Consider the following 13,759-nt stretch of genomic DNA (forward strand, 5'->3'; position numbering starts at 1 on the left):
TTTGAAGGTGTCAGGCATGCCAGCTAGCAGCTTGACTCATTCATCACCATGACTCACCAGCCATTACGAAGCATAGAAAGCCAGCTCACAACCTGATGTAGCTTGTTTTCATTCTAGCCCACAATCATTTACATTCATAGCATGTGACAGCATCCATCTGTTGATATTTTGTGACGACTATTACTCCTACGTAGCATGAAAACACAGATTTGTTTTACTCTGATAATCTAAACGGTGGAGCAACCGATGCGAGTCATTACTGCAAGCAGAGATTGTAAACAGAAATGTGTTCCTAAAGAAGGATGAATTATTTGCTAAGCATTCAGCATCCACATTCCAGTCACATCTGTCTGAATTGCTCTCGTTTTCTCTCTCCTCGAAGGCCAGAGACATACAGCAGATGGTGAAGCTGGAGGAGGAGATGGACCGCAGGCCTGCCACGGTGGTCTGAGCGCCTGATCGAGTCACAGGCCCCACACATGTACATTGAAACACACTCATACACTCTCACGCAGAGGTGCAGAAACACTCCCCCTGCAGGACATCCTCTACAGTGCAAAAGAACAACATCCTCCTGAAAAAAAGAAGTCCAGTCCTCACTCTCAAACATGGAAGCTTTATCCTCTGTTCGCTCCCGCCACGCCTCGTGTCTTCTGCACCTTTATCCCGCCAATCAACTTTGTACCACTGAGCCACTGCTGCTTATCGCTGTACCACTGGGCGTAACCACTGTCCTCCAGATGGGAAATGTTACCTCGCAGATAAAGCAACACAGAAACAGACACACCCCTTCCTCCTCCACTGTGCGTACATCTCAGTCATTGACTTCACTCTGTTTTACACACAATAAAAGCTTCAGCCGTCGGTAGAATAAAGCACATGCATGCATCACGGTTCACACACAGCAGATATCTAATTTTCTTTGTCTTTTTTTTTTTTAATTAGCACCCAATAATCTCACGAATACAGTATGTAAAAAAGGGGAGAAGAGTTGTTAGACTTTATGTTATTTCAGCACAAATGATTACACTTTGTGGAATAAAGTGTACACACTCCACCAGTCCTGTCCGAAGCACTTTTTACACCATAGGTTGTTCAATGTGGGAAATGTAGCTGTGCACTACTGTTTGATTCTCTGTTTTTCAGTAAGAATGTATTTAAAGAAACAACTACTACTACTAAAAATATAAGTCCTAGAGAGAGGGGCTATTCCCTCACCAATACTGATCTCTTGTTAAGATGGACACCTGCAAAGGGATGATGGGTAATTTTACACACATTAACTTAGATAGATCTGATTTGCTATTTGATACAGAAAGTCAAATAGACTTTCACCTAAAAATTTGATCTAACAGGCTTCATTTATCAGATTCCCTTCGAATGCATCGTTCTCTCTCGTCATACTCAATAAATGATGTCATTAAAAACTTCCGTTTAAATAGATAAATCAGTCAAACATATAGGTTAATTACACAGAAGTGAACCCCACGTTTGTTAATTAAGAAGATTTTCCACCAACAGCAAATGGAAACGACTTTACGGATGAATATCTGACATCAAATTAATGAAAATTTTTTTTTGATACAGAAATGTGGGCTTAATGAAAAGTTTAATACCTTCATTAAGGAACTTTGAATTTGGCAAACAGTCTTCATTGAAGCACGTATTCTAATTTATTATGACTGTAGATGTCATTTTAAGCCACAGGATCACAAATTTCTATGCAAAAGTAACCCCATCCTTCCCTTAAAGATCTAAACAGCTGTTGCAGTGTGTGACAGTAACCCAAACGTGGGGAAAACAGAGTAGGAGGTGGTTATGTATTTGCTCTTACATGACCAGAGGCAATAAAATCTACCAATTCATAATGGTGAATTTATTTTTTACTTCCTCCATTAGACTGCACTTTAGCCACCTTATCCTTTAAAAGCTAGTGTTTACTGCTTCCTTATACTGTGCTGATTAGAGGTTTACAAGCACATCATTGGCATAAATGTTTATCATTTTGGTACAGTTACTGGCATTTTAATTGGTTCTAATTTCCAATTTAGATGAGTTCTACAAATGTACGGGTACATTGCGAAAAAGTGGAATATCTTCAAAAAGTTCAATATTTATTGTCAGTCATCTCTAAAAGTTGAACTCAGTTTCTTTCTAAATTAATTTAAATATTTCAGTCTTTTTTGTCACTTCAAAGACTATAGCTGCCTCTTGACAATCCTTTATGTGGTTCCGGTCAGCCCAGTTTCCCGGCCAATCAAGCCCAGTAGCACCATGGTTTGTGAACCAGCTTTAAGTAAATTTGGCAGCATGAGCAAGTAACACGTCCTGCTGGAAATCAAATCAACATCTCCATAAAGTTTGTCAACAGAAGAAAACATGAAACGCTCCATAGTTTCTCTGTAGATGGCTGAGTTCACTGTGAACATAAAATAAAATAAAAAACAGTGGGCAAACAACAGCCGGTCCATGAGATCATGGCTTGATGCAACATTTGTGACATTTGTAGCCCATGTGCTGAGATTCGTCTTAAGATTTTTGCTTGACAATCCTCCTAGGACTGCGGTTATCTGTTGATGGTGCACCTTTTCCTACCAAACTTTTTCCTTCCATTCAGTTTTCTTGTGGAAGGTGTATGAAGGAAAATCTTCCCTATGACTATGTCTACTGATGCAGACTGAGGAATCAATTACAGCAAAGGCATGGGAACCATTTGCATGTGACTCAATCAGCTGGTTAGGGTGCGACACCAGGAGATTCCATTTTTTTTTTAGATTTTTACCATATTCGAATGTTCTGTTTCAGAATTTGGATTATAATCTGATAGCCTCAATCATAAAAAAAAATGATTTAAAGTATTAAAGATGTGAAATACTCAACCTGATGTGTTGTGAAAATATTCACTCTTTTAAATGAGTGACATGAAATGTTGAACTTTTACGGATGAGTTTCACCAGTTCAGTGTCATCTAGTTTTAAAAACAAAAACTGGGTTGATAGGTTTAAATTCAATGAGTATCACCAAACAGTGTCAGTTATGCATGCAAGTTAAAATGCTTCATGCACCTTGTCTGATATCTGTGTAGATGTTCTTTACAAAAATGCCCAGAAATCACCAAGCATTGGGCATTACTCTGGTTAAGGCTCCGAAATATATCTAAAGTGTTTTATCGATACAATATTTATTTGACAAAGGAATGATAGAGGTGCATCTACTGTGGACTGATATATTCCAAGAGGTTTGAACTTGCATTTGTCCTCTTAATTTAACTCTTAGCCTGTAGGATGGATTTTTTCCTATGCTGTAAGGTTAGATGAAACATGGACAAAACTGGGTGAGAATATGCTGTTTAGATAAACACTGACATTGCTATTAAGAAGAGTGCTTTCTCTTTAACTTGCTAAAAACATTTAAACGAATATTAGAGAAGGAACATGTATATCTGAATTTTAAATGTATAAATCTAACCTTATATGTCCAAAAATTATCTAGGATCTGTGCCCAAAATGAATGTATTTAAACTTCTGATTCATACTGCAAATCAGGAAAAATAAAAACAAATTATTTAAAACGATGACCGTAACATAAATGTGCAGTAGAATATTGTTGTTTCTGTGTCTAAAGATGGTTTTAAAAAGAGCCCTAACCATCGCAAATGAAGAGTAGGCTAATATTAAGATGCGCAGCATAGAAACCAAAGGTTTACTAAAATAACACAGGCAGAAGTGACATTAACTTTTAAAAGGGGGATAAAAGCACTTGTTAATGTTTGGGTGTTTCTTGAAGAGAAATGTTTTTGTTTTTTCCTGTTTATTCTGTTGTAATAAAAAAGGTTGATGAGACGTTCATGTATATATATTCTGCTGGAGGTCACTTAACTGGCTCATCTTTCTGATTCACCTGTGTTCTTTCCCTGAACAGTTTGTGAACAGTCAGACATGTTGGGAAGGGACATTTGTTCAAGCACTGGCCTATTTTCTTGATCATTCGTCTTTGTGTTTCCCTGTCTGCCCTCACTGCATCACACCACACAATCTAAAGCTCTAACCACATATCTAGAACAGAGATGAAAAACCAGTAAAAAGTGCTTTTAAAGTTTATTCCATTGCTTTCAGATGTGCCACTCTGTGTCTGTTAGGATGTTTAAATTATTTTATGAATGATTAAATGCCAAATTAAGGGGTTATTTGTATGGAGGTATATATAAATAAATATATATTATATATATTAGATAATGTGTAGTTTAAGATTATTATGTTAGAAGCTTTTTTGCACTAGTTGTTTCTGTTATGTGAAAAAATGTAACATTTGGATCTTGAGTTTGTTCTAAACTAAGAAAAAAAGCAGATTATTTTTGCAGAGCAACATCCCCGGTTTCATTCTTTTCTTTGTTTTCTATTTGAATTGTAGCTTGTCAACAGACATTCAGTGTGTGTTTTTGTATTTATATTGTACTGTTGGACTTATAGCATTGACTATACTGTTGTTATCCAGCTCCTTTAATACTGTTTTATAGTACGTGTATCAATAAATCCAGGTGTAAAAATGGGACATCAACCTAAGCCTCATTTGTGTCTTAAGTCATCACACACCTTTACCTCTAGGACATTTCAATAACAAATTTCCATATGGGGATTTTGGTGTAATCCGTGTAATGTTTAGGAGGGAGGAAGAAAGGGGATTTTTTTTCTTAAACCTGATAACTTTGACATTCATGTAAAAAAAAAATAAATAAATAAAAGGTAAAATTTGCAATTCCGAAGTTACCGATTAGGAAATAGTCATATCATTTAATCAATTATAGATGCAGCTGTTAGAAAACATCACTAAATCAAGTATTATCAAATAACTTAGGTCAGAAAGAAAGATGAGAAGGATGAACCAGATTATGCCCATACAGTAGCTAAAAACTAATATTTTAGCACACTTGCAAATGTACTAAAACAACCGAGAGGCAGCCAAGAGGTCTATGGTAACTCTGCCACAGCCTTAAAATTCTGTTAAAGGAAGAAAATTGTCTGAAAGGACAACTGTTATTGGTGCATTTTACAAATCTGGTCTGGCTCAAAGAAAGAAGATAGAAAGACTCTGGAAATTGAGAAATAGAACAAAACTTAACCATATAATGCAAGTTCTATGTGTAACAGAAGAAAAGAGAAGATAATTACTTAAAATATATAATCCTCATTGTAAAACAAGGAGGTGGTGGTATCATGCTGTTGGGATTCCTTTCCTCAGAAGACATGAGGTAGTTGGGAGGAACAAATGGGAATGCTGGAAATCTGTTTATTAAAAAACCTTTAAATCCTGTGACCTGTGTGGGAGTTCACATCAACAATGACCCTGAATAAAGCTTACAACAAAAACCGGTTTGATCAAAACATATTCATGCTGAGATTCTGTAGGAAGACACGATTTTATGTTTAAAAACTCCATCTGTTCTAACTCAATCTGAGATAGTCGAACTAAAGAATCAGGAGAAATCACAAAGGATCCGCAGCTGCAGTTAGGGGATTCAACAGGAATGATTAAAAATGCACGCCACACTTTTCAAATCAAAACGTAGAAACGTTTGTTTTGGAACAGTTTGAACGGTTGTGTCTGATGTCTCCAGACCTGAACATGGTGAGAGTGGACTGTACACGCTCATCATTACTTCCCAAATTTATTTCTCTTCATCTCATTCAACAAGTGCCGGCTGAATTCATATGCAACATCCCCTCTCAAGCATCTAACGCGCCACCGCGGAGGCTCTTTATTATTATAAACAAGGCATTTCCATTAGAAAGCAGAAAGAAGCAGTTAATTATGCCTGAGTAGCCGCAGGGAAATTTTGCTTCCACTATAAAAAAAAGGCTTGAGACTCTATTTGGAGGCTTTCACCGGAAACATATGAGTTTAGTTGATTGAACTTTGCTTCTGTTGAAATAATATGCTCAAAGCTAGTGAGCAGACAGGAACAAAAATCCTCCTGGATGCGATGTCCAAGGATAAAGTCCACCTGACCAGGTTTGTTCTGGACGCGCTGGATGGAGAAATCGTTGACTCCAAAGCGGGCGGCGCACAGACGCCTCTCATCTGCTCCGTCCTGCTGCCCGATAGTCAGACCCGCTGCAGGTTTATAGAGCTTCTGCTTCAGAAAGGAGCCAGTGTCAACTATCAAGATGGGAACGGACGCACAGCGCTCAGTCATGCCTGTGAGATTGGATACCTGGACGCGGTTAAGATCCTGGTCCAGAACGGCGCAGATCCAGAGATCCAGGACTCCTGGGGGAATACCCCGCTGATGTACGCGGCTGTGGCGGGTCACACCCTGGTAGTGGAGTTTTTGGTGAGAGCCTTCAAGAGGCTTGGTCTGCAGATAGACAGGCAAAACAAAGCGGGAAACTCCGCAGTTGAAGTAGCAAAGTTCCTCGGGCACACAGCGTGTATTTCTGCGCTCACCAACACCTCCAAGAGGAGCCATGAGGCTGATGGAGGGAAGTTTGAGAGAAAAGTTGATACCTTGGCAAGGAAACTTGAAGTTCTCGAAATTTGTGATGATGGAGAAATGTCTCCAATTCGCACCTTGTGTCCAATACCACAGATAAAACCCAGCCGTTTGCCAGCGATGGAGCTGGAAAGGGAAAACAATAAATGCTCCTCTGGTCTACAGGATATCAACCCTGGATTACGCGCTCCTGTTCCCCGGCCAGGGATTTACCCTCGACCCATTTCTAAACACCGTAACAGCCTGGAAGGGATACCCTCCTCCTCGCATCACTTGCCCCCTCTCCTAAACAATCGCAGTGCTGAGAAATCAATGTTCTTCTCCCCGCAGCCAAAAAGAAACCTGCCGCATCCCTGCGCGCCATCCACTCTAAGCATCTTATTGACGCCTCTTCCTCACAACAGACGTGATACTGAGATGGGAAGAGAGAAAACTTCCCGTATGCGAAAATTTAACGAATGCTATTATAGAAAAAGATGCAGTCTGCCAGCTAGTATGCTTAGTCCTACACCCCCGGAGCGCATCGTGGAGCCTGTGCGTAAAACCAGGACAGCGAGGAGGCGCAACGAGTCGATCAGCTTGACTGAACCACTTCAGTTTAACATGACACCTTCTGCATCCACCACAACTACTTTCTCGGCATTGACTAATAAATTCTTCCGCAGATTTACCTCCCCGGAGTTCAAAAAGGACGAGGGAGACATGGAACAGGACTTGGTGCCGACATTAGGCCGCTTTCCGCGATCAGAGACCTTCCCCCAGTACCCAAAGCACTCGCTGGTGGACAGCACCCCCAGCATCGACAGCATCAGTTCCGTCAAGTGCGAATTTGACTTTCAGTTTAAAAGGACCAACTTTTAAACGACTGAATCGGTTGCGTAATGTTTGCCCTGAAGTATGTATTAAAGAAGGTAGTTGTGAAGCCCTGCTCAAAAGTCTTTTAACCAATCAGGTTTTTTTTTTTAGTCTGACACATTGATTCAGATTTTTTTTTCGGTCTAACTTTTTTCTTATTATTTAAACATAGGCTATAGTCTGCAAAAAGAAGACAATAGCCTACTTTGCAGAGATATCTAAAATAAAGATTATGGTCAGAAGCTGACCTTCGGATTCGGAAACGGCGCAGAAAAAAAAAAGGTTGGCTCATGTTTTTAAGACGGATTGGTCCAACTCCAATAGAGTTAAGATCAAGATTGAATAAGAAAAATAATTTAAGTGTTTTAATGTTTCCTTTTTTTATGGAATCTACCATTTTGTGTCAGCTTTCACTCCAAATACACAGAGCTGCAACCTTGAGGGAGTGGAGTTTGTCAGCAGAGATGAAGACTACAGCACTGCGGGAGTAGCGTCAGTCGCCGCCTAAAAGAAGTTGACTTTTCTTCACTTCAAATGAAGAGGGTATATTTTTATGTGTCTGATATCTAGAGGTAACTCAGACTTTCAGCTGTTTCTGGGGGTGACACCTGTCCACCTTGAAGGCGTGGGGAGGTCGGTTCGGACGGATGGAACTCGTTGGTGCCGGTCTTGTGCGAAATTCTGTTTCCCCATGAAAATCTGTTCCCCCTGTGTCGGGAGCGCGCATTGCAGCCAGAGAGGCGGATCTGACCATTCTGAAGACGCTCCTGATCATTTTTCGGTAAAAACAGCTCATATATGTTGTTTCCCATCTCAACTTTGTAACATCCATTTTAATCGGTTGCTCTTTTTAAAAATTGTTAAAATAAATACATTAACGAGGTCCTCTTACGCTGTTTTGTGTTGTTTTTTTAAACGCCAAGAGAATCGGTATTTCTCCAACTTTTGTCCCTTCAGCCTGACAGAAATAAACGTCAGTCACCGAACACAACAACACGTAGTGTATTTTTAATTTTTCATTGCTGATATAAGAGGATGGAAACTGGCTGATAGCAGGGCACACAAATTAAGACGTCCTGCGAAGATCAGAGAAGAATTTCTGGTTAATCACCTTCTAATGTAAAATATGACAGATTACTGGATTAAGGACATTTATAGTATACCACATCACACATATCAATTTTAGAGAAATTGGAAACAGTTGCTCTTTATTTCCCAAAGATATGGGAGGAGGAGAGGAGAGAATGGATGTTTCAGCTGCCTGAAATAATCTGTTCCCCCTCCATAACAGGGGAAGAAATTAATTTACCTGCAAGTCTTTAACTGTGCTTATTCCCCTCACCACCAAGAACAAATCCTGTGGATTTGGTCATATTTACTCTTTATTTGCAAAAATTAAAGGGGGGAACAGATTATTTCAGCTGCCTGAAATAATCTGTTCCCCCTCCATAACAGGGGAAGAAATTGATTTACCTGCAAGTCTTTAACTGTGCTTATTCCCCTCACCACCAAGAACAAATCCTGCGGATTTGGTCATATTTACTCTTTATTTGCAAAAATTAAAGGGGGGAAACAGATTATTTCAGCTGCCTGAAATATTCTGTTCCCCCTCTGCTCCAGCACCACCTCCCTCTGATTCCATCATCTCCCTCTGTTCCAGCACCACCTCCCTCTACTCCATCATCTCCCTCTGTTCCAGCACCACCTCCCTCTACTCCATCATCTCCCTCTGCTCCAGCACCACCTCCCTCTGCTCCAGCACCATCTCCCTCTGCCCCATCATCTCCCTCTGCTCCAGCACCACCTCCCTCTGCCCCATCATCTCCCTCTGCTCCAGCACCACCTCCCTCTGCTCCATCATCTCCCTCTGCTCCAGCACCACCTCCCTCTGATTCCATCATCTCCCTCTGGTCCAGGATTATCTCCCTCTGCTCCAGCACCACCTCCCTCTGCCCCATCATCTCCCTCTGCTCCAGCACTACCTCCCTCTGCCCCATCATCTCCCTCTGCTCCAGCACCACCTCCCTCTACTCCATCATCTCCCTCTGTTCCAGCACCACCTCCCTCTACTCCATCATCTCCCTCTGCTCCAGCACCACCTCCCTCTGCCCCATCATCTCCCTCTGCTCCAGCACCACCTGATACGCAGAGAAAATCCCTAGCAGAGAAAATCCCTAGCAGAGAAATGTAAATTTTCTTTTAAATTCTTATAAATATATATCAAAGCAACCCTGTCTCTCGTCCTTAGACAGCTGGAGATAGGCCCCAGCACCCCTCACGACCCTGCTTGGGATAAGCGTGACATAAAATGGATGGATGTATCAAAGCACATAAATTTCACTTTGTATTATCATACATATGTGTCTGTTAAAAATGTATTTGTATGGATATGCAATTTAGTCTTTTTTTTAATGAAGAATAATTTCAGTGAGTCAGTAAAAAACAGTTCTAGCTTTATTATTATTGCTATGTTCAAAGTAGCTGAATGAATCTGTGAAGTTAATAATTTCTCATTCTCCAATCATATGAATTGCATATCGTTGGATAACATATGTAATATGTTGTAAAATTTAATGAAATAGGTGCCATGATAATGAAAATAATCTTTAACTTTTGTTTCTTTTTCCACTTCTCCTCAACCCCTCCTCCTCATCAGATGTCCATGAAGCTTTTTCTGGAAAAAACGTCTTTGTCCTTCTGTCAAAAGTGAATGCATATAAGTTGTTTTACTCTGACATTTACAAAATTGGTCCTGGCATGGACCTGGAGAGTCAGGTAGGTACAATGACCATATTGTTTAGGAATATCACAGCAGTTAAAGTATATAACTAATATTTTTTCTTGTAACACATTGCAGTCTATTAATGCATTTTTGGCTGTCATCGTGAATGATTACAACAGACAGAACACAGGACAGGCGGCGTTCATAGATTCCTTTGCAATGACAGCAATGTGGCAGGGAAATAGTCCTAGATTAAAGGTATACAGTATCTTACACATTTCATTATGTCCAGTTGACTGTATATGTATTACTCCTCCATGTGTTAGTAATATATTTGGAATCAATAAAAAAAATGTTTATGGTTATATCCTTTTAACAATTTTTTTCTATCACCTGTGTGTTACAAAACATGCTTTGTTCTTGATTAATAAAAATGTTTAATTCATTTTTTATCATTCACAGATGAACCCAATGAATTATGAAATTATTCTGGGAATAAACAATCAACACCACCACAGGACTTTAGTGGTAATACATTTTTTTTTTTACTTTAATAACATTAATTAGCATACTTATCTCATAAACAAAAACCACATAAATAATGTCAAATGCACGTTCTAGGTGATCTATCCACAAAAAAAAAAAGTCTTTGTTCTTGGATCCACTGGGGGAATCAAAACAAGAAATCAAGAAATGCTTGCAAATCACAAGGTAGGGTTAAAAATGAAACTTTTAATGAAGAATGAAAGTCATATAAAATTGTTCTTATTAATGTATCTATACTTACAGGGCATTTATGAGGAAGAAGGGGTGCAATGTCTCACGTTGGACATGTGACACTGTCAATCATCCAAAACAACAGGATAGCACATCATGTGGTGCATTTGCACCAAAGGTGCATACATATTGTCACACAGTGTATGACTTCAGGATTTTGATATATATTTTTACACATGCACAGGGAATACTTTATTTGTAACTTAAATTTAAATCCATTAAATGAAGCTGTACCTCTCAGTTTGCAGAAATGATCCTAGCAAAAGAGGTTGTGGATTTTCCTGTTTCCACTGAGGCAGTCTACAGCATGAGGTTTGAAATTGCTGTGAGACTTATCCTTAACAGTGGTGAGGATAACATTCATATTCTTATTTTGAGTGTTAATGACAATTGCTATCACAATTACCATTATTTGTATGTTTCACTGAAACATCTATACTTAGCCCAAAATTAATACATTAACAAGGAATCTGAAAACATTTATTTATGGACATTGTTTGTACTGGGATAATCATGTGTGTTTGTGTGTGTATGTTTTAATAATGTTGTTATTACCAGATGACCTAAAAGACTTGTGTCACTTCTGTGGAGAGATAGAAAGTGACACGGACGTGAACTGGGGAAGAACTTTTTTAGAATTTTTAAAAGATTTAGTATAAGTTAAATGAAGAGGACAAGTTTTATCAAATTGTATCTTGCATAATGAAGCTTTGATAGGATCCTCCAGCAATTGGAATATAAGTGAATCTGAAATTATTGATTGCGTAGTGTAATCGCAAAGACATATTTTTAAAATAAAACTTTACATTTTTGGTTTCTTTCCTAGATCCTCTGTGACATGTGCCTGAGGTGGTTCCATCAGGCGTGTGTGGCTAGCCCACCAACTGAAAAAAACTTTTACTGCTTTGCATGTTTGCCTTAGGTTCCTGAGTTTGCTGTGGTGTGCTGGTTTATGCATGTTGTTTAATGCTTCATAAATGACATTTTAAAAACTATGTTTGATATTTATTCTTCCAAGACTTTATTTTAACATAGTTATGGAAAGATTTAAATTTCAAGGCCTCTTGCCTTTGTCAAATGAAGAGCAGATGTTTTTGAATCAAAGTTAAGGACTTGCTGGTAATTTTTTCCCCCCATGTTATTGGGAGAATGGATTATATCAGGCAGCTAAAACAGCTGAAATAATCTGTTCCCCCCCTTTAATTTTTGCAAATAAAGAGTAAATATGACCAAATCCACAGGATTTGTTCTTGGTGGTGAGGGGAATAAGCACAGTTAAAGACTTGCAGGTAAATCAATCTCTTCCCCTGTTATGGAGGGGGAACAGATTATTTCAGGCAGCTGAAATATATGGTTCCCCCCCTTTAATTTTTGCAAATAAAGAGTAAATATGACCAAATTCGCAGGATTTGTTCTTGGTGGTGAGGGGAATAAGCACAGTTAAAGACTTGCAGGTAAATTAATTTCTTCCCCCGTTATGGAGGGGGGACAGAATATTTCAGGCAGCTGAAATAATCTGTTCCCCCCTTTAATTTTTGCAAATAAAGAGTAAATATGACCAAATTCGCAGGATTTGTTCTTGGTGGTGAGGGGAATAAGCACAGTTAAAGACTTGCAGGTAAATTAATTTCTTCCCCTGTTATGGAGGGGGAACAGATTATTTCAGGCAGCTGAAATATATGGTTCCCCCCCTTTAATTTTTTCAAATAAAGAGTAAATATGACCAAATCCGCAGGATTTGTTCTTGGTGGTGAGGGGAATAAGCACAGTTAAAGACTTGCAGGTAAATCAATCTCTTCCCCTGTTATGGAGGGGGAACAGATTATTTCAGGCAGCTGAAATAATCTGTTCCCCCCCTTTAATTTTTGCAAATAAAGAGTAAATATGACCAAATCCACAGGATTTGTTCTTGGTGGTGAGGGGAATAAGCACAGTTAAAGACTTGCAGGTAAATTAATTTCTTCCCCTGTTGGGGGAACAGATTATTTCAGGCAGCTGAAATATATGGTTCCCCCCCTTTAATTTTTGCAAATAAAGAGTAAATATGACCAAATCCGCAGGATTTGTTCTTGGTGGTGAGGGGAATAAGCACAGTTAAAGACTTGCAGGTAAATCAATTTCTTCCCCTGATATGGAGGGGGAACAGAATATTTCAGGCAGCTGAAATAATCTGTTCCCCCCGCTTTAATTTTTGCAAATAAAGAGTAAATATGACCAAATCCGCAGGATTTGTTCTTGGTGGTGAGGGGAATAAGCACAGTTAAAGACTTGCAGGTAAATCAATTTCTTCCCCTGTTATGGAGGGGGAACAGAATATTTCAGGCAGCTGAAATAATCTGTTCCCCCCTTTAATTTTTGCAAATAAAGAGTAAATATGACCAAATCCGCAGGATTTGTTCTTGGTGGTGAGGGGAATAAGCACAGTTAAAGACTTGCAGGTAAATCAATTTCTTCCCCTGATATGGAGGGGGAGCAGATTATTTCAGGCAGCTGAAATAATCTGTTCCCCCCGCTTTAATTTTTGCAAATAACCAGTAAATATGACCAAATCCGCAGGATTTGTTCTTGGTGGTGAGGGGAATAAGCACAGTTAAAGACTTGCAGGTAAATCAATTTCTTCCCCTGATATGGAGGGGGAGCAGATTATTTCAGGCAGCTGAAATAATCTGTTCCCCCCGCTTTAATTTTTGCAAATAACCAGTAAATATGACCAAATCCACAGGATTTGTTCTCGGTGGTGAGGGGAATAAGCACAGTTAAAGACTTGCAGGTAAATTAATTTCTTCCCCTGATATGGAGGGGGAGCAGATTATTTCAGGCAGCTGAAACATCCATTCTCTCCTCTCCTCCTCCCATATCTTTGGGAAACAAAGAGCAGCTGTTTCCAATTTCTCTAAAATTGATATGTGTGATGT

The 13,759-nt window shown here is 39.2% G+C and overlaps 1 protein-coding gene across 4 annotated transcripts in view; it reads left to right on the top strand.

Moving 5' to 3' along the window:
• LOC119784187 (1-phosphatidylinositol 4,5-bisphosphate phosphodiesterase beta-4-like) overlaps window positions 1-4,557 on the top strand; it is a 90,676-nt gene extending 86,119 nt beyond the window's left edge. For all 4 annotated transcript variants that reach the window (XM_038286133.1, XM_038286135.1, XM_038286134.1 and 1 more), the window contains one exon: window positions 383-4,557. In XM_038286133.1, coding sequence (XP_038142061.1) covers window positions 383-459 — 77 coding nt within the window. In that variant the 3' untranslated portion in view covers window positions 460-4,557. The remainder of the gene's footprint in view (window positions 1-382) is intronic.
• The last annotated feature ends 9,202 nt before the right edge of the window (window positions 4,558-13,759 follow it).

Source organism: Cyprinodon tularosa, unplaced genomic scaffold (assembly GCF_016077235.1).
Source record: "Cyprinodon tularosa strain WSP-4 unplaced genomic scaffold, ASM1607723v1 ctg22, whole genome shotgun sequence".
NCBI lineage: Eukaryota > Metazoa > Chordata > Actinopteri > Cyprinodontiformes > Cyprinodontidae > Cyprinodon > Cyprinodon tularosa.